The sequence below is a fragment of the Dipodomys merriami genome, unplaced genomic scaffold (genome assembly GCF_024711535.1).
Source record: "Dipodomys merriami isolate MVZ:Mamm:240054 unplaced genomic scaffold, mDipMer1.0.p SCAF_3404, whole genome shotgun sequence".
Taxonomy (NCBI): domain Eukaryota; kingdom Metazoa; phylum Chordata; class Mammalia; order Rodentia; family Heteromyidae; genus Dipodomys; species Dipodomys merriami.
In genome coordinates, this window is record NW_027204943.1 from 335 (window position 1) to 18,958 (window position 18,624).

At 49.7% G+C, this 18,624-nt stretch overlaps 1 protein-coding gene across 1 annotated transcript; it reads left to right on the top strand.

Moving 5' to 3' along the window:
- Nucleotides 1–258: 258 nt before the first annotated feature.
- LOC138803575 (serine/threonine-protein kinase 40-like) lies at nt 259–14,147 on the top strand. The gene is made up of 6 exons (XM_069987640.1): nt 259–339; nt 4,314–4,433; nt 8,656–8,741; nt 9,060–9,203; nt 12,783–13,010; nt 13,685–14,147. The coding sequence occupies exons 2-6, from the start codon at nt 4,322–4,324 to the stop codon at nt 13,739–13,741; spliced, it is 627 nt and encodes a 208-aa protein (XP_069843741.1). The 5' UTR covers nt 259–339; nt 4,314–4,321; the 3' UTR covers nt 13,742–14,147.
- The last annotated feature ends 4,477 nt before the right edge of the window (nt 14,148–18,624 follow it).

An 18,624-nucleotide genomic window follows, 5' to 3' on the forward strand; every position in this document is an offset into this window, starting at 1 on the left:
TAGGATCAGGCACCCCTGTCTAGACCTGCTAGGGTAGCTGTCCCTTAGCTGTCCCAAAGCCGAGGCCATCTCATGTTGAGGCCCATGACTCTCCCCAGGCTAGGCAAAGCCCACAGAATCCCCTTCTCTCAGGATTGCCAGCACAGCTGCAGCCTACATGTGCAGCTGTCGGGCTAGACTCTCTCTCACTGCCTCCCTCCTAGGCACCCCACCCCCAATTGTGGCCTCACTGAGCTTCCTGTTGAGATTCTAAGGGAACTGCTGACCTGTGAGGAGAGAGAACACAGAAGAGTTGGTATTTTCAAAGCACTGAGCTGGGTCTGTTGAATTCCTGGGAAGGTAAGCATTTGGCTCAGGAAACACCAGGCAAAATAGCCATACCTTAGCCAGGCTGGGCCAAGACCCTTTTCACCCAGCCTGAGGACCAATTATCTGTGGAGGAACCTGGGGCCAAGTCCTTCTGAAGCCAGAGGAATCACAGCTGCATCATCATAGGTCTCTGTGAAGCCAGGATCCTCCCCAGTGAGAGCATTGGTGGATACTTGCAGATGTGTCTCTGGAGGGATACATCAGGACAGCTGAGGTCAGGAATGGGAGGTCAGCCTTAGGGCTTCATTCTTATTCCTTATTGAGCCCTGCCACCACACCTGCCAGGGTGCCAGGCTGCCAGGCCTCTTCCCTGCTGCTTTCTTTGCTGTAGTCAACTCTGGGTAGCATGAACGGATGTTCAGAAAGGGAGGTAGACTAGCTTGCTCTTCACCGCCAGCATCCTTTCCTCTCCCTGCCCATCTGTTCCCATCCTTCTGTCTGCCTACATCTTGGAGAAGTTCCCACACCATGCGCTTGAATTGAATCCTGAGTGGGGTAGGTGGGGTCAGGCTGAGCCCACTCATTGTCTGAGCTGCAGCTGCTCCCTGCAAACTGTCGTCTAGACTGTGCGTAGGCCCACAGGCAGTGTCTACACAGATGTGATGTACCTCCCTGGTGCTCTCTAGGGAACCAGGAGACAAAGAGGAGGCCCAGGCCCCAGGGAAGATGGAAAGCAGGGTCAGAATGCGTCCAGTGGGGCAGTATGCAGCTCAAGATAGGCACAGGGCTTTCAGCCCTGATAAAAACCATCACCAAGGGCTGGGAAGGTGGCTAAGTGGTAGAGCGCTTGCCTTGCATGCCTGAGGCCCTGGGTTCGATTGCTCAGCATCACATAAGCAAAAAGAAAAAAGCCGGAAGTGATGCTGTGGCTCAAGTGGTAGAGCACTAGCCTTGAGCTAAAGAGCTAAGGATCAAAAAAAAATTTTTTTTGGGGGGGGCGGTCCGGTTGCGGGGTCTGAACTCTGGGCCTAGGCGCTGTCCCTCAGCTCTTCAGCTCAAGGCTAGTGCTCTACCACTTGAGCCACAGTGCCACTTCTGGCTTTTTTCTTTTTGCTTATGTGGTGCTGAGGAATTGAACCCAGAGCCTCATGCATGCAAGGCAAGCACTCTACCACTGAGTTCAAAGCCAACCCAGGCAGGGCAGGGAAGTCCATGAGACTCTCATCTCCAGTTAATCACCAAAAAGCTGGAAGTGGAACTGTGGGGCCTGAACTCTGAGCCTGGGTGCTATCCCTCAGCTCTTCAGCTCAAGGCTAGCACTCTACCACTTGAGCCACAGTACCACTTCCAGCTTTTTCTGCTTATGTGATGCTGAGTAATTGAACCCAAGGCCTCAGGCATGCAAGGCAAGCACTCTACCACTGAGTCACCTTCCTGGCCCTAGAATGCTAGCTTTGAGCTCAGGGACAGCACCCAAACCCTGATTTCAAGCCCCATGACCAGCACCGAAAAAAAAAATCATCACCAACTGGAATGATGATATCTGTTCATGGAGTATCTGCTAGGCCAGGAACCAAGATGCAGTGGCTCATATATCTATCTGTATATGCACGTATATAGTAGGAATGCGTTATATGGTGGAGAGTTTTTCTAGTGGCAGTGGTAGTAAACATTAAGCATATAAACATGTAGCCAGCCTGCACAGAAAAAGTCCATGAAACTAACCACCAAAAAGCTAGAAATGGAGCTGTGGCCCAAGTGGTAGTGATCTAGCCTTAAGTGCACAAAAGTTCAGGGACAGCAGACAGCATCCAGGCCCTGAGTTCATATAACAGGATGAAAGGTATGGGGGGGAGAAAAGAATAGGAGAGAGAAGGGAGAGGAAACCTCCAGAACCTGGCTCCTGTTTCTGCCATTCATTGGGCCCTAGAGGAGCTAAGGATTATTAGGAGAATTAGTGCCTAGCCATCTTCAGTGGTTGTTTTTTGTTGTTGTTGTTTTTGGAGGGGGAGAGTTATTTGTTTGAGACAGGGTCTCACCTGGCGCTGGTGGCTCACATCTGTAATCCTAGCTACTGAGGAGACTGAGATCTGAGGATCACAGTTGGAAGCCAGCCTTGGCAGGAAAGTTCATGAGACTCTTAGTCCCAATTAAGCACCAGAAAACTGAAATGGCATTGTGGCTTGGAGTGGTAGAGCGCTAGCCTTGAGCAAAGGAGCTTAGGAACAGCACTCAGGCCCTGAGTGCAAGCCCCACAACTGACCCCCCCCCAAAAAAAAAAAAATGAAAAGAGCAAGAGAGAGACAGACAGACAGTGTCTCACTGTGTTGCCCACTGGTCTTCTGGACTCAAAAAATTCTGGGAACCTCAGGCTTCTAAGTGCTGAGAATAGTCCTGTGTAATGTTACTTACCCAATAATGGTATACCTCTGTAATTCCAGTACTCAGAAGGCAAGAAACAGGAGGATCACTTGAGCTCAGGAGTTTGAGGCCAGCCTGAACAACATGACAATACTCCACCTCAAGAAAAAGAAGGAGAGCCGGGCGCTGGTGGCTCACGCCTGTAATCCTAGCTACTCAGGAGGCTGAGATCTGAGGATCCCGGTTCAAAGCCAGCCTGTGCAGGAGAGACCGTGAGACTCCTATCTCCAATAAACCACCAGAAAACCAGAAGTGGCGCTGTAGCTCAAGTGGTAGAGCGCTTGCCTTGAGCTGAAGAGCTGAGGGACAGCGCCCAGGCCCAGAGTTCAAGCCCCACGACCAACAAAAAAAAAAAAAGAAAAGAAAAAAAAAGAAAAAGAAGGAGAAAGCCGGGCGCTGGTGGCTCACGCCTGTAATCCTAGCTACTCAGGAGGCTGAGATCTGAGGATTGCGGTTCAAAGCCAGCCCAGGCAGAAGAGACTGTGAGACTCCTATCTCCAATAAACCACCAGAAAACCAGAAGTGGCGCTGTAGCTCAAGTGGTAGAGCGCTCGCCTTGAGCTGAAGAGCTGAGGGACAGCACCCAGGCCCAGACAAAAAAAAAAAAAGAAAAAGAAGGAGGAAAAAAAAAAAAAGCTGAGCACTGGTGCTTTACATCAGTAATCCTAGCTACTCAGCAGGCTGAGATCTGAAAATCATGGCTGAAAGCCAAATCAGACAGGAAAGTCAGTGAGACTCCTTATCTCTCCAGTTAACCACCAGAAAACTGGAAGTGGAGCTGTGGCTCAAAGTGGTAACGCTAGCCTTGAGCAAAAAAGAGCTCAGGGATAGAGCCCAGGCCCTGAGTTCAAGTGACCCTGACCAACAAAAATAAAGAGTAAAAAACTTTTAGTGAGGGCTGGGAAGGTGGCTCAGTGGTAGAGCGCTTGCCTTGCATGTCTGAGGCCCTGGGTTCAATTCCTCAGCACCACATAAGCAAAAAGAAAAAAGCCGGAAGTGGCGCTGTGGCTCAAGTGGTAGAGCGCTAGCCTTGAGCTGAAGAGCTGAGGGACAGTGCCCAGGCCCAGAGTTCAGGCCCCACGACCGGACCCAAAAAAAAAAAAAAAATCTTTTAGTGAGAGAATAAGAAAGAGCAAATCTCCCTTTGACCCTAAAGGTTCCTTAGAAAGTTCAGAAGAGGATTTCTCAGGGTAATTAATGTTCTCACACTTCACAGCAAGATGCCTGAACCCCATGGGTAATGAATCCTTTCCTTTGGGAGACTCGGGGCAAGGACACTGAAGGCCCTTTGGCTATGGATGATTAGAGAGAACACTCACTTTGGAAACAGCTGCTTCAGGGCTACAGCTGGCTGCCTTCTCTGTGGAGCTTTGGCTTTAGCATCTGCACAAAGCCCAGTTCCCTTCTCAGTGTTTTATTGGTCCTTAGCTGGCTGTTCTTTGTCAGTAGGAACTTTGGAGGCTCCTCAGAGTGGGAAAGAAGTGGTGGTAGCAGTGGAAAAACAACAGCAGTTATGTGGTGCATCCACATAGTGTTGGGGAGTCACTGACCTACTCATAGGGGATCTCTTCTGTCTTGTCTAGAGCTGAGGATGAAGCGGAGAGCATCAGACAGAGGAGCTGGGGAAACGTCGGCCAGGGCGAAGGCTCTAGGGAGTGGAATTTCTGGAAACAATGCAAAGAGAGCCGGACCATTTATCCTTGGTAAGCCTCTCACTGGCAGGAGAATGGGTTTGCTGGGGGCAGGGCTGGCAGGAGGGCTTCCATGATCTGACTTGCAGATAGCATTGTGGGGTACCCACCCACAGCTATGTAAAGTCCTGACCAACCCCAGATCTGGTCACATGCTTCACTGCTTCAAGTGGAATATACAGTAGAAAATCCTTATGTGAGTCTCAGCTGAGAACCAACTATCTCTTCCCTCAGAGATCCACGTGTGAGGCCCAAGAATGGCCTTGTGCCCACAGGAGACACAGTTGCATTAGAACGCAAGATCCTTCATCTAAGTCTCTGTCTGACCATCCCATGTAGCATGGTTAATTTCACAGGGCTTTTTGTGTTGCAACCTCCAAACTTCTTTTTTGGGGTGGGGGGGCCATCCTGGGCTTGAACTCTGGGCCTGGGCGCTGTCCCTCAGCTCTTCAGCTCAAGGCTAGTGCTCTACCACTTGAGCCACAGGGCCACTTCTGGCTTTTTCTGCTTATGTGGTACTGAGGAATCAAACCCAGGGCCTCATGCATGCGAGGCAAGCACTCTACCACTGAGCTACCTTACCAGTCCCCGCCAACTTCTTATAAAATAGGCACAGAAATCCTGCAAAGTTGGACTTTCTACAGGATTTCTCAGTGCTGTTAATGGCCAGGGTTGCAAATGGTGTGGGTACACCCCAGATCTGCACCAAAGGCTGGGTGTGACTTTTGCTTTGGTACAGCATTTTTTTTTTTTTTTTTTTTTTTTTGTCGGTCGTGGACCTGAACTCTGGGCTTAGGCGCTGTCCCTCAGCTCTTCAGCTCAAGGTGAGCGCTCTACCACTTGAGCCACAGCACCACTTCAGGCCTTTTCTGTTTATGTGGTGCTGAGAAATCGAACCCAGGGCCTCAGGCATGCAAGGCAAGCACTCTACCACTGAGCCACCTTCCCAGCCCTGGTACAGCATTTTATGTAGGATTTTTTTTTTTCGGTCGTGGGGCTTGAACTCTGGACCTGAACACTGTCCCTCAGCTCTTCAAGCTCAAGGCTAGCGCTCTACTACTTGAGCTACAGCACCACTTCTGGTTTTCTGGTGGTTTATTGGAGATAAGAGTTTCACGGACTTTCCTGCCGGGGCTGGCTTTGAACCTCGATCCTCAGATCTCAGCCTTCTAAGTATCTAGGATTACAGGCGTTAGCCACTGGCGCTGGCTTGTGTAGGATTATTTTATTTTATTTTATTTTTTTTTTTTTGGGTCCGGTCATGGGGCCTGAACTCTGGGCCTGGGCGCTGTCCCTCAGCTCTTCAGCTCAAGGCTAGCGCTCTACCACTTGAGCCACAGCACCAATTCCGGCTTTTTTCTTTTTGCTTATGTGGTGCTAAGGAATCGAACCCAGGGCCTCGAGCATGCAAGGCAAGCGCTCTACCACTGAGCCACCTTCCCAGCCCCTGTAGGATTATTTTAGCATCAGGCATTCAACAAATAGCTAATAATGGTGCCTACTATTCACCAGACCTGGGCTGTTGCCAGTGATGCAGCAAGTGATAAAAATGTTAAGTCTCTGTCCTCATGGAACTTAACATTCTTTTCTGTTGGAAAAAGAAAGACTAAATAAGAAAAGACAATCACTGAGCTAGACTCAGTGACTCACACCTGGATTTTCACCTATTTAGGAGATAGAGACAACTAGCCCAGGCAAAAAGTAAGACCCCATCTTAATTTTTAAAAAAAAAGTTTGGCATAATGATTCACCCCTGTAATTACAGTTGTACCAGAGGTATTGTAGGAGGAGAGAGTTGTAGGAGGATTCAGTCTAAACTAGCCTAAGTTTTAAAAAAATAATACAGGGGCTGGGAAGGCGGCTCAGTGGTAGAGTGCTTGCCTTGCATGCATGAGGCCCTGAGTTTGATTCCTCAGCACCACATAAGCAGAAAAGGCCGGAAGTGGGGCTGAGGCTCAAGTGGTAGAGAGCGCTAGTCTATAACTGAAGAGCTCAGGGACAGCGCCCAGGCTGAGTTCAGGCCCCATGACTGACCAAAAAAAAAAAAAAAATACAAAACCTTATCTGAAAACTAAACAAGTTGCAGAGCACCTGCTTAGCAAGTACAAAACCCTAAGGTCGGGCTCCATTTACCACCAAAAGGAAAAAGAGAGTCAGAAGCAGAGGAAGGAAAGGGAAGGAACAGGGAAGATGAGCTTGGTGCTACTAAGTGACCGGAAGGAAATAAACCAGATGGTATGTGGGTGAAGAAGGCCTATGGATACTGCAGCCAAGAATGGCCCCTATGAGGAAGTGGCATTTGCACTGATACCAAGCTTGAGAAGGAGCAGCCATGTGAAAGGCAGGAGGAACAGCAAGTACCTATAAGGGGAGGGAAAGCAGGAGGAGCCTCCTCTAGCATGGTAGGAAAGAGGATGGAGCAAGTAAGTTAGAAAGGGTGGGCAGGAAGAAATCATGCAAAGCCTTGGAGGCCAAAAGAAAGAGTTTGGGTTATATGCTGAGAGCAGTGGAGAACTGCTACGCTTTTTTTCACAACAGCAGTGCTGTGATACCATCTGATCTGTACTCTGAAAGCATAGGCGTGTGCTCTCACAGGACAGTGAGCACTGTGATGGTCCAAGAGCTGAGAGCAGGCAGTGCTATCAGACTCTCCAGTGGAGACTGGTAAAGCTGTAGTGTTCTGGATTGATCCCTAGGGATGCTGGAGTGGCTGAGTCAGAGGGACAATGTCACTCTGGAATCTCTATCTCACAGATGTGCTCTAGAAGTTCCAGCATTACCCAGAGTCAAAAGACACCTCCTTGGCCTGGGAATGTGGCTTAGTGTTAGAGTGCTTACCTAGCATGCATGAAGCCCTGTGTTGAATTCCTCAGTACCATATAAACAGAAAAAGCCAGAAGTGACACTGTGGCTCAAGTGGTAGAGTGCTAGCATTGAACAAAGGAAGCTCAGGTACAGTGCTCAGGCCCTGAGTTCAAGCCCCAGGACTGGCCAGAAAAAAGCAGGCAAACACACACCTCCTTATTTGCCAGGTGTTAGTTGCTCACACCTATAATCTTAGCTACTAAGGAAACTGAGATCTAAGGATTGCAGGTCAAAGTCAACTCAGGTAGGAAAAGTCCATGAGACTCTTTATCTCCAATTAATTACACACAGAAAAAAGGGTAGAGCACTGCCCTTGAGCAAAAAAGCTCAGGAACAATGCCCAGGCCCTGAGTTTAAGTACACACACACACACACACACACACACACACACACACACACACACACACACACACACACACACACACACACACACACACACACACACACACACACACACACACACACACACACACACACACACACACACACACACACACACACACACACACACACACACACACACACACACACACACACACACACACACACACACCCTCTCCTTTTGAGGGACACACACACACCCTCTCCTTTTGAGGGATGGACCAGCTAAGACCACAGACAAACACACACAAACACACACACACACCCCTTTTGAGAAATGGACCAGCTAAGACCAGGAGCAACGCAGTCAGATAGATGTACCATTTTGGGAGGTGAGGCTGTGAGAATATTCCACCAAGAAACTTGATGGGTGGGGCTGGGAAGGTGGCTCAGTGGTAGAGCGCTTGCCTTGCATGCATGAGGCCCTGGGTTCGATTCCTCAGCACCACATAAGCAAAAAGAGAAAAGCCAGAAGTGGCGTTGTGGTTCAAGTAGTAGAGCACTAGCCTTGAGCTGAAGAGCTGAGGAACAGCACCCAGACCCAGAGTTCAGGCCCCATGATTGGACCAAAAAAAAAAAAAAAAGAAACTTGATGGGTGAAGTTCAGTGGGCATGAACTCTGTAGTACCCTCTTAAAGAGATGTAGTTGCCAGGTACCAGAGGCTCATGCTTATATTCCTAGCTACTTGGGAGGCTGAGATCTGAGGATCACCGTTCAAAGCCAGCCTGCGCAGGAAAGTCAGTGAGACTCTTATCTCCAATTAACCACCAGAAAATCGGAAGTGATGCTATGGTTCAAGTGGTAGAGTGTTAGCCTTGATCTGAAGAGCTGGGGTACAGTGTCCAGGCTCAGAGTTCAAGCCCCATGACTGGCAAGAGAGGGGAGGGGGTGGGGCCCTGCGGAATATAGTCAGAAGACCATGTGGTAACATAGGGCTATGACAGCCAGAATTTCTGAAAAGTAAGCCAATGGCCCTCTGTGCTTTAGGTCCCCGTCTGGGCAATTCACCAGTGCCAAGCATTGTGCAGTGTTTGGCAAGGAAAGATGGCACAGATGACTTCTATCAGCTGAAGGTAAGCAAGCGATGGGGTGGGATCCTTGGGATCCAAGGCCTATCCTGGCAGCTGCTCCCTACCTCCTCTACCTTTACACATGCATCACTGACTGAGAGTAGCACTTTCTTCCTAAGAAGCTATCAAGTTTACAATCTCATATAGAACAATACTGCTTTTAATGAACAGCTTATTCTGTGCATAAGTATAAATGCTATCACATTATGAAAAGCGTTTTATGTCACATGGCAGGAAGCAAACATACTTCCCTTGTTCCAGCTCTTCTGCCATGTAGAAGGAGGTTTTCTCTGTTGCTTTTCTCTTTGTGCTTCCCTAAAGATCCTTACCCTTGAAGAGAGAGGTGAGCAAGGCATAGAGAGCCAAGAGGAGAGGCAGGGCAAGATGCTGCTGCACACTGAGTACTCTCTGCTCTCCCTGCTGCACACACAGGATGGTGTGGTCCACCACCACGGGCTCTTCCAGGTGAGTAGCCTGTCTGCCTCTCCTTCCAACCCCAGCTGACACATCCATTCTGAGCAGCTCTTGGCATAGAGGCCCTGGCATCCCTGCCCTGCTGGCTGAAGAACTTGAGCAAGATCAATTAGAGTTCAGGCTGTGGCCGTGTTTAGCTGCTGCAGTGCCACTGTGATGATTATCTTGGCCTAGCAGGAACCCACGCAGCTGACATCTTAACTATGGCCAGCCTTTCTTTGAAGTGCTTTTTGTTTTGTTTTGTTTTCAGAGAAAAAGAAGGAAAGCAGGAAGTCATTTAAAGAGTTTCATTGTCAGGAATTGACCAGGCTGGAGTGGAGGGGGAGGGCAATGAGGAAGACTTGGGCCACCTGTAGATCAATCACCACTGTTGTTTTTGGTCCTGAAGTCCTTTTGCCTGCCCAGACATTTCAGTTTGAACATCAGATATCCTTGAGCTGCTGTTGTTTGGCCTCAAGCAAGTCATTTCAGGTCATCAGTCTGAAATGTGTACAATGGGAAAATGAGAGCAGGCCCTGCCTCTCAGGCAGTTTGCAAGACGAGTGAGCATGGAAAGCACCATGCAATGTGGTACACACTCCTCACAGTTTCAAGCAATAAGAGCTTCTGTCAGCTGGATTTCCTGCCATGAAATAGATGGAAAATGCCTCCCACACCCACATTCACACCCTCTCAAGATCTTATTCTTAGTTTTCAATTAGAGGCAACTCCAAAAATTTAATGTTTCCCTTAAACGTGAAGGAAGTCAAATTGAATGCAGTTGTGATTTATTAGTATCTTCTCTTTGACATCTTTAAGTGTTTGGCCTTGGTTTACATCCTTTTGAACAAGAGAGTCTAGGTGATCAAAAGTGTTTCCAGGGGCTGGGAAGGTGGCTCAGTGGTAAGAGTGCTTGCCTTGCATGCATGAGGCCCTGGGTTCGATTCCTAAAGCACCATATAAGCGGAAGTGGCGCTGTGGCTCAAGTGGTACAGCGCTAACCTTGAGCTGAAAAGCTGAGGGACAGCACCCAGGCCCAGAGTTCAAGCCCCATGACTGACAAAAAGAAAAAAAAAAGTGTTTCTAGCTGGGCACTGGTGGCTCAACCAATAATCCCTACTCAGGATGCTGAGATCTGAGGAATGCAGGTCGAAGCCAGGCTAGACAGGAAAGCCTGTTAGGTTCTTATCTCCATTAACTACCCCCCCAAAAAAGCCAGAAGTGGAGCTGTGGTTCAAGTGGTAGAGCATTGGTCTTGAGCAAAAAAAGTTCAGGGACAGTTCCCAGGCTCTGAGTTCAAGCCCCAGGACTGGGACCCCCCCACCCCCCCAAAAAAAAAATAAAAGAAAAAGAAAAACACACACATTAAAAAAAAAAAAAGGGCTGGGAAGGTGGCTCAGTGGTAGAGTGCTTGCCTTGCATGCTTGAGGCCCTGGGTTCGATTCCTCAGCACCACATAAGCAAAAAGAAAAAAGCTGGAAGTGGCGCTGTGACTCAAGTGGTAGAGCACTAGCCTTGAGCTGAAGAGCTGAGGGACAGCGCCCAGGCCCAGAGTTCAGGCCCCATGACTGGACCCAAAAAAAAGGCAAAGGCACCAGTAGTTCACATGTATCCCTATATACCTAGCTATTTGGGAAGCTGAGATCAGGAAGACTACGATTTGAGGCCAGCACCAACAGAGTATATTCACAAGACCCCTTCTCAACCAATTGTTGCTGTCATCCCAGCTAGGTCATAGAAGGTTGAGATAGAGAGGATTGAAGTTCAAGTCAACCTAAGCAGAATTTTCCCAGCTATAGCAGAAAGCCTAAAATTGGTAAATCTCAACCAGGCATGTACTCAGATAGGAAATAAGACCCTATCACAAAAATAACCAGTACAAAGCCGGGTGCTGGTGGCTCACTCCTGTAATCCTAGCTACTCAGGAGGCTGAGATCTGAGGATCACAGTTCAAAGCCAGCCCAAGCAGCAAAGTCCATGAGACTCTTATCTCCAACAAACTACCAGAAAACCAGAGCTATAGCTCAAGTGGTAGAGTATTAGCCTTCAGCTGAAGAGCTGAGAGACAGCACCCAGGCCCAGAGTTCAAGCCCCATGACTAAGTATAAATTGGTGAAGTGGCTCCAAATGGTAGAGTCCCTGCTTAGCAAGCATGAAATCCTGACTTTAAACCCTAGTAATATGGAAAAATAATAAATAGTACCAAAAAGGGCTGGAGGTGTGACTCCATACTAGTATACCTGTCTACATGCATGAAGCCCTGGGTTCAAACCAGTACCAGCTCTAGCTCTCCTTTATAGATAAGAACAAGAAGCCAGGCACTGGTGGCTCACACTTGTAATCCTAGCTATTTAGAGGCCTGAGATGTGAGGATCATGGTGAGAAGCCAGCCCAAGTTGAAGTATATGACACTATTATCTCTAATTATTCACCAAAAAGTGGAAGTGGAGCTGTGGCTCAAAGTGGTAGAGCACTAGCCTTGAGTGAAAGAGCTCAGGGACCGTATCCAGGCTCAGCTTCAAGCCCCACAAAACCAACAACAACAACAAAAAAGAGTCAGAGGTTGAGATTGTGGCTTAGTGGTAGAGTGCTTGCCTAGCATGCATGAAGCCCTGGGTGCAATTCCTCAGCACCACATAAAAAGAAAAAGCCAGAAGTGGCGCTGTGGCTTAAGTGGTAGAATGCTAGGCCTGCACAAAAGCAGCTCAGGGACAGTGCCTGGGCCCTGAGTTCCCCAAGACTGGCAAAAGAAATAAAAGAAAAAAAGAACCAGAGACTTGGAAAGGGTAAGCAAACTGCCACATCTCCCACAGTTGAGATGAAGTGGAACTAAACAAACCCAGGCATGTTAGGCCACAACCATACCCTTAGCCATAATTATGTGACTTCCCTGGAGTACTGTGGCCCAGTGGAAAGCTGCTGTCTTACAAAGAGCACTGTGTGACCTTCTGGAATTGACCTCTTTGTAACTGCCACCATTGACATAGATGAGAATGACATTGGTAATAGCTGGAATCTTTTTTTTTTTTTTTTTTTTTTGGGGGGGGGGTTCTGGTCGTGGGCCTGAACTCTGGGCCTGGGCGCTGTCCCTCAGCTCTTCAGCACAAGGCTAGCACTCTACCACTTGAGCCACAGCGCCACTTCCGGCTTTTTTTTTCTTCTGCTTGAATTGAACCCAGGGCCTCATGCATGCAAGGCAAGCGCTCTACCACTGAGCCACCTTCCCAGCCCCATGGAATCTTAAGAGCTCTATGGAGGGAGGTTGCCCCAGATCTCCAAGTTTGCTGCTCCTGCAGTGGGCTAAAAGGGCCAGTTGGCTTTAAATCCTCACTCACGTTTTTTTTGTTTTGTTTTGTTTTTCTCAAGTTTTTTTGCAGTATGATCAAAGCATAGACCTTAACCTGAGATACTAACCTGAGATGCACTTGGCATTTGGAAGCTAAGCAGTACTGAGCTCTGTCAGCTACCCAGGCCTCCAGGCTTGCTTTAGGTTCTCTCATTGGTTTGAGTAACCATTTCCAGAGGAGAGTCCTATACCCTTGGCTTTGGCCTACCAGGTCACAGCCAAGCCCTGGTTCCCTTGGCCTCCAGGACCGCACCTGTGAAGTTGTTGAGGACACAGAATCCAGTCGAATGGTTAAAAAGATGAAGAAACGCATCTGCCTTGTCTTGGACTGCCTCTGTGCTCATGACTTCAGTGACAAGACGGCCGACCTGATCAACCTACAGCACTATGTCATCAAGGAGAAGAGGCTCAGCGAGCGGGAGACCGTGGTCATCTTTTATGATGTGGTCCGGGTGGTGGAGGCCCTGCACCAGGTGAGGCCCTGTCCCCCTCTCCTCCCAGCACTGTGGCTCCCTGGCTCCCACCAGGGCCTCACTTGCCACAGAAAGCCACCTTTCCTGATGCTGCTCAGCAAAAGGCAGCTCTGTCCAGAGGAAAGCTGCTGAACAACAGGTGCTCCAGGTGAGCACAGTGCTGTAGGCCTCTGAGGCGGTTTCTAGTGAGGGACAATGGAGCAGCCCAGCAGAGGTCCATGAAGTAATTCCCCACCAGCTGGGAAGCTCCAGGACAGCTACAAGATGCCTACCCAGTGACTGCAGCCTTGTAGAATTAAGGTGTCAGGTATCCAAGGTCAGGCACTGGAAAGCTTGAGCCTGGTTTCTTAGTGACAGGAAACAGGACATTTTATCTCTGACCTGTAGCCCCAGGATGATGATGGGTTCCTTTCTGAGGGTTGTCCATGGAGAGAGAAGAGGGAGAGGAAAGGGAGAAGAGGCTCCCATTAGCTGCTGTCCTGAGGGGAGAAGGAAGTAAGGAAAGAACTCAGGTGGGGCCCATCTTATCACTTCGGACACCCATTTAATGAGTCCTAAGAGATGTGTCCTAGGGTATTCTATCTTCCCAGACATCTGGAGAGCCCATGGCTTCCACACTGGGTCTTGCCTTACCTCACACTTGTGGTGCAAACCATCTGCCCATTGGTTTTCAGAAAAACATTGTACACAGAGACCTGAAGCTTGGGAACATGGTGCTCAATAAAAGGTAAGATTCTGTTTCTTCTTCTGTGTTTGGGATTGGTGGAAATTGAAGCCCCTTGAAGATTCTGACTCCAAGCAGCCCAGCCTCCCAAAATCCAGAGCTTGGGGTAGGATACTGGGTAGGATCTGTCTGTTGCCTAATAGGAATATGGTGCTTGCTGAGACTGGGAACTTAGAGCTATAAAAGTGGCTATGGAAAGGAATTTTAGTAGGCTCCCTGGCTATAGTGGGTGTTCATTAAATGATTATAACAATAGACAAAAGGATTAAAGAGAGCAAGATGGAGCCTTGGCTGCCAGTTGGGCTCCTCAGAGAACAGATCATGTGGGCTGGGGGTACTGACTAGGCAGTGCTCTGGGAGAAGGAGGCGACTTGGCTGAGGGAGAAGCTGAACTATAAGGATAACATAGCAGGGCCTTAGCATGAAAACATGAGAGCTGGGATCTTTCAGCGGTCCAGCTCCAGCTCAGAGGACATGGCCTTGGGTTAGACAGCTACTTTTGGCAATGTAGTCTTCCTAGAAAGAACTGACCTGGACTGGGAATGTGGCTTAGTGGTAGAGTGCTTGCCTAGTGTGCATGTAATCCTAGCTACTCAGGAGGCTGAGCTCTGAGGATTGCGGTTCAAAGCCAGCCTGGGCAGGAAAGTCTCCAATAAACCACCAGAAAAACAGAAACATGGTACTATGCCACAAGTGGTAGAGTCCTTGCCTTGAGCTGAAGAGCTCAGGGACAGCGCTCAGGCCCAGAGTTCAAGCCCCATGACCAACCAAAGAAAAAGAAGTGATCTGGTAGTGATTTGTTCCATGATGTGATCAGACTAGCCCAGGAGAGTGTCCTGAGCCCACTGTCCCTGTAAAGTATCTGAAGCCTCACTGGTCCAAGGAAAGGGAGCTCTGCCAGGGGCAGAGGACTCGAGCCCATCACACCACTGGAAAGTGCTGTGAACTTCAGTGGCCAAGCTGGCCTCACCATCCATCACCTTCCTCTAGTTCTGGAACTATGAACTCATCTCTAGGCTGCAGCCCCTGTTCCCATGGAGCTTGCCATATGCAGTACTGACAAGAATACAGGTATCCCATTGAGAACAGCACTTGGAGCAGACTGCCAGCTGAGTCAAGTCTACAGAGGATAAGTAAAATGTGCTAGCCTGAAACAGTAAAGAGATGAGAACTTTACTCTGTCATGCTTTGCAGGGAGGAGGGAAGAAAACAGGAAATTCCAGGGCTGCTTGAACCCCATCTGGCTGAGTAAGTTAGAGAAGAGGAAAAAGCAGGATATGGGGGTCAGACTTGGCTCATGTCCCAGGACTGCCTCTTGTTCTAGAGACCATGAGAGTTCACTTATTTACTCGCTAAGTGAATTTATCTACTGAGGTACCAGCACTTCTTTGCACTCACAATGCTGTAGAGGAAGAGATGATCCCACCTGGAAAAATTGGCCTGAGACTTGGATAAGTGGATGTGAAACTGTCTCACAGGATCAGCCCATCCTAAGAACTTCTAGCGCTGAGGTGGGCTGGAGAGAGGAGCAAGGGCGACCAAGTGTTCACTGTCCTCAGGAAATGAAGCCTGTTGCTGGTGAAGGCCCAGGGGCTCCCCCAGACCTTCCTCTGAATGCAAAGGGAGAATAAGTGTTAGTACTGGCCACTTTAGCCCTGAGTTGTGGAGAGATACTGTCTTAGAGAGAGACTTGGTAGCTGTGCACATCTGTGATCCCAGCACTCGGGAGGCTAAGGCAGAAATATTGGGAGATTAAGATCAGCCTGGGCTATATAGCAGGTTCCAAATCAGCATGGACTACAGATTCAGACCCCCCCCCCCGAAAAGACAAAAATAAGGAGAAGGGGGAATGGAAGGAGGATGGAGGGGAGGAAGGAAGGAGAAGAAGAAATGAGGAGGAGGGAGAAGAAGGAGGGAAAAACAAGAGACACACAAAGTAATTTTTTTTTGGTCAGTCGTGGGACTTGAACTCTGGGCCTGGGCCCTGTCCCTCAGCTCTTCAACTCAAGGTTAGCACTCTACCACTTGAGCCACAGCGCCACTTCCAGTTTTCTGCTGGTTAATTGGAGATAAGAGTCTCACGGACTTTCCTGCCCAGGCTGACTTTGAACTGTGATCCTCAGATCTCAGCCTCCTGAGTAGCTAGGATTACAGGCGTGAGCCACCGGCACCCGGCTAGGCTCTTTTGGACTCTGCATGAACATACCAAGGGTTGTCAGGGACACATGCAGTCAGGGCTCCTGCCTACTAACTACCAGGATACAGAGCCTCTTTTTGATTCTGCTTGGAGTATAGTCAGAAGGTTGTTCCTCAGAGCCCACCAATGTAGCTGAAGCCACGCTGCTCAGATTCCAAAGCATCAGTACCTCTCCTAGGCCTTTCCTTAGTGTGAAGATCTGCCAAGTGCTGGTGGTGTACACCTGTAATCCTAGCTACTTAGGAGGCTGAGATCTGAGGATCACAGTTCAAAGCCAGCTGGGTCAAGAAAGTGTGAGACTCTTAACTCCAATAAACCACTCAGAAAACCAGAAGTGGCGCTGTGGCTCAAGGTAGAGCTCTTGCCTTGAGCTGAAGAGCTGAGGGACAGTGCCCAGGTCCAGAGTTCAAGCGCCACAACTGACAAAAAAAAGATCTGCTCTTCTGGGTCTCATAGCAGACAGAAGTTCTGCCACCTTTCATTTGAAGGCAGGTGTTCAGGTTAAAGGCATGGCTCAGTTGGAAGAGCGTCCGCCAGTGAGCAAAGTGTCAGTGCCGGGCTCACACCAAAAAAACAAATGAAGGCAGGAGCTCTGGAGATGGCAAGAGGATATGGAACCAAGACACCCCCCCCCACCATGTGACAATTATGTCATCATGTCTCTCCTCCACCACCCCCCCTTTTTTTTGTCTTGAGACCAGGATTTAAACTCAGTTCCTGATACCCAGCAGTGGCTGGTGCTCCACCAGTTGAGCCATACCTCCAACCCCCATGTCTCCCTCTAAAGCCTTACCTTCCCCTCATAGAGTCGGGTTGACCTGGAAGAGCTCCAGCTCCTTCCTACCCACCCTGCCAGAGACTCCTGAGCCTGCCAGAGACTCCTGAGCCGGCCAGAGACAGGCAGATAGCCGGGCTGTGTGCCCCTAAGAAAGGGGCAGGAGCCGGGCGCTGGTGGCTCACGCCTGTAATCCTAGCTACTCAGGAGGCTGAGATCTGAGGATCGCGGTTCAAAGCCAGCCCGGGCAGGAGAGTCCGTGAGACTCCTATCTCCAATAAAACCACCAGAAAACCGGAAGTGGCGCTGTAGCTCAAGTGGTAGAGCGCTCGCCTTGAGCTGAAGAGCTGAGGGACAGTGCCCAGGCCCAGAGTTCAAGCCCCACGGCCGACCAAAAAAAAAAAAAAAAAAAAAGAAAGGGGCAGGGTGACATGTCTGTGAGGCAGCCAGTGACAAGAACAGTTGGCCTTGCGTTGGGTGAGAGGCCAGGACTGAGATCTGAAGTCCTCTTTTGGGGTTAAGTGAGGCTGACTGTGGGCTCTTTCTCTTTCCTCCTTCCTTTTAGGCAGGCAAGTTGCATACCAATTCCTAGAAAAGGAGAACACTGTGGTAGCCCAGAGGCCATAGCTGGAGTGTGACTCACTTAGCTGCCCCTGCTGACGCACAGGCCCCTCCACCCCTCACTGCCCTCACCATCCCCTCAGAACCAGCTGGGGGGTCTGGAACTCCCAGGGAGCCGTGTGCCGCCCGGCTGATGTGGGCGGTGGTGGCAGGGCAGAGAAGCTTTGCCAAGCTTCAGGAGGTCTCAGCGCTGACCCTGTTGCTTCCCATGGAAGACTCTAGGCAGATCCCGAGCTGAGCAGCCACCACACAGAGGGTTGGAAGTCCCGCCGGCAGGGCTCGGTTGAGCTAAGCCTCCCCAGCACCAGCGCTCCGTAGCCGGTGTCACCTACTTCAGAGGCAGTGCTTCTCCTGGGATCTCATTGGAAACCTCTGCCAGGCCTGCCAGCAGCAGAAGAGAGGGTATTGGCAACTTGTGCAGGCGAAGGCTGTGCGCCCTCCCTGGGCCGTCTTATTATCTTGGCAGAGCCAGCTCAGTCCTGAAAGTCAAGCACTGGTATTTTTCCTGTCCCACAGATGAAGAAATTGAACTTTACCAATATTCATAGGGCAAGAAATGTAGAAAACCCAGGACTAGGTCCTACGAATGAGTTCCTTCCTCTGAACTGTCCACCTTTCAGTGTCATGAGCTTTGGAGACCACATTTGTGCCTAAGATGGCCAGGGCACGAAAGACTGGTCTGCTTTGTAGGACCTGTCCAGACCAGATGCCTGAGCAAGCCAATGTCCAGTGCAGTGACATGAGGGGTGGGGAGACTAGAGCAGCATGCTTCTTGTGCCTGTGACCCTTGCTCTGAGACCTTTTGCCTGATTCTCAGGCTCTTAACTGCCCCACAGGCCATGGGGCAGCTTTCTGTAGGGCGCCTATGTTACCCGCAGCATACTTCTCCACTAAGAACACAGAAGACAGACCAGCCTCTGTTTTGCCCCAAGCCCTTTGGCCAGCAGAATTCCCCTGGATAGCTGAAGGACTCTCAGTCACTCAGACACAGCTGCTGGGGAAATCCACCCTCGGCCCCATACCCTCTCCCCACCTGAGACTTCATTCTAGAAAGAGACGGCCTAAGGTCCCTTGTGCAGATTCCCTCCCCCAGCTGCCATGTCTGCTGGCTGACACAGGCCAGCACAGCTGCCTTAGAGGTCTCCTTAATGGCATAACCCCATGCACCTCCAGCTATGGTGTCCCACACTGTGTGCTTCCTAGAAAGGCTGAGCCCATTGCTATCTGCCCCACAGTCTCTTGGGGAGGGGGAATCTGGTTTTCTAGGTCAGGACAGAATGAAGCACACGACAAGGCA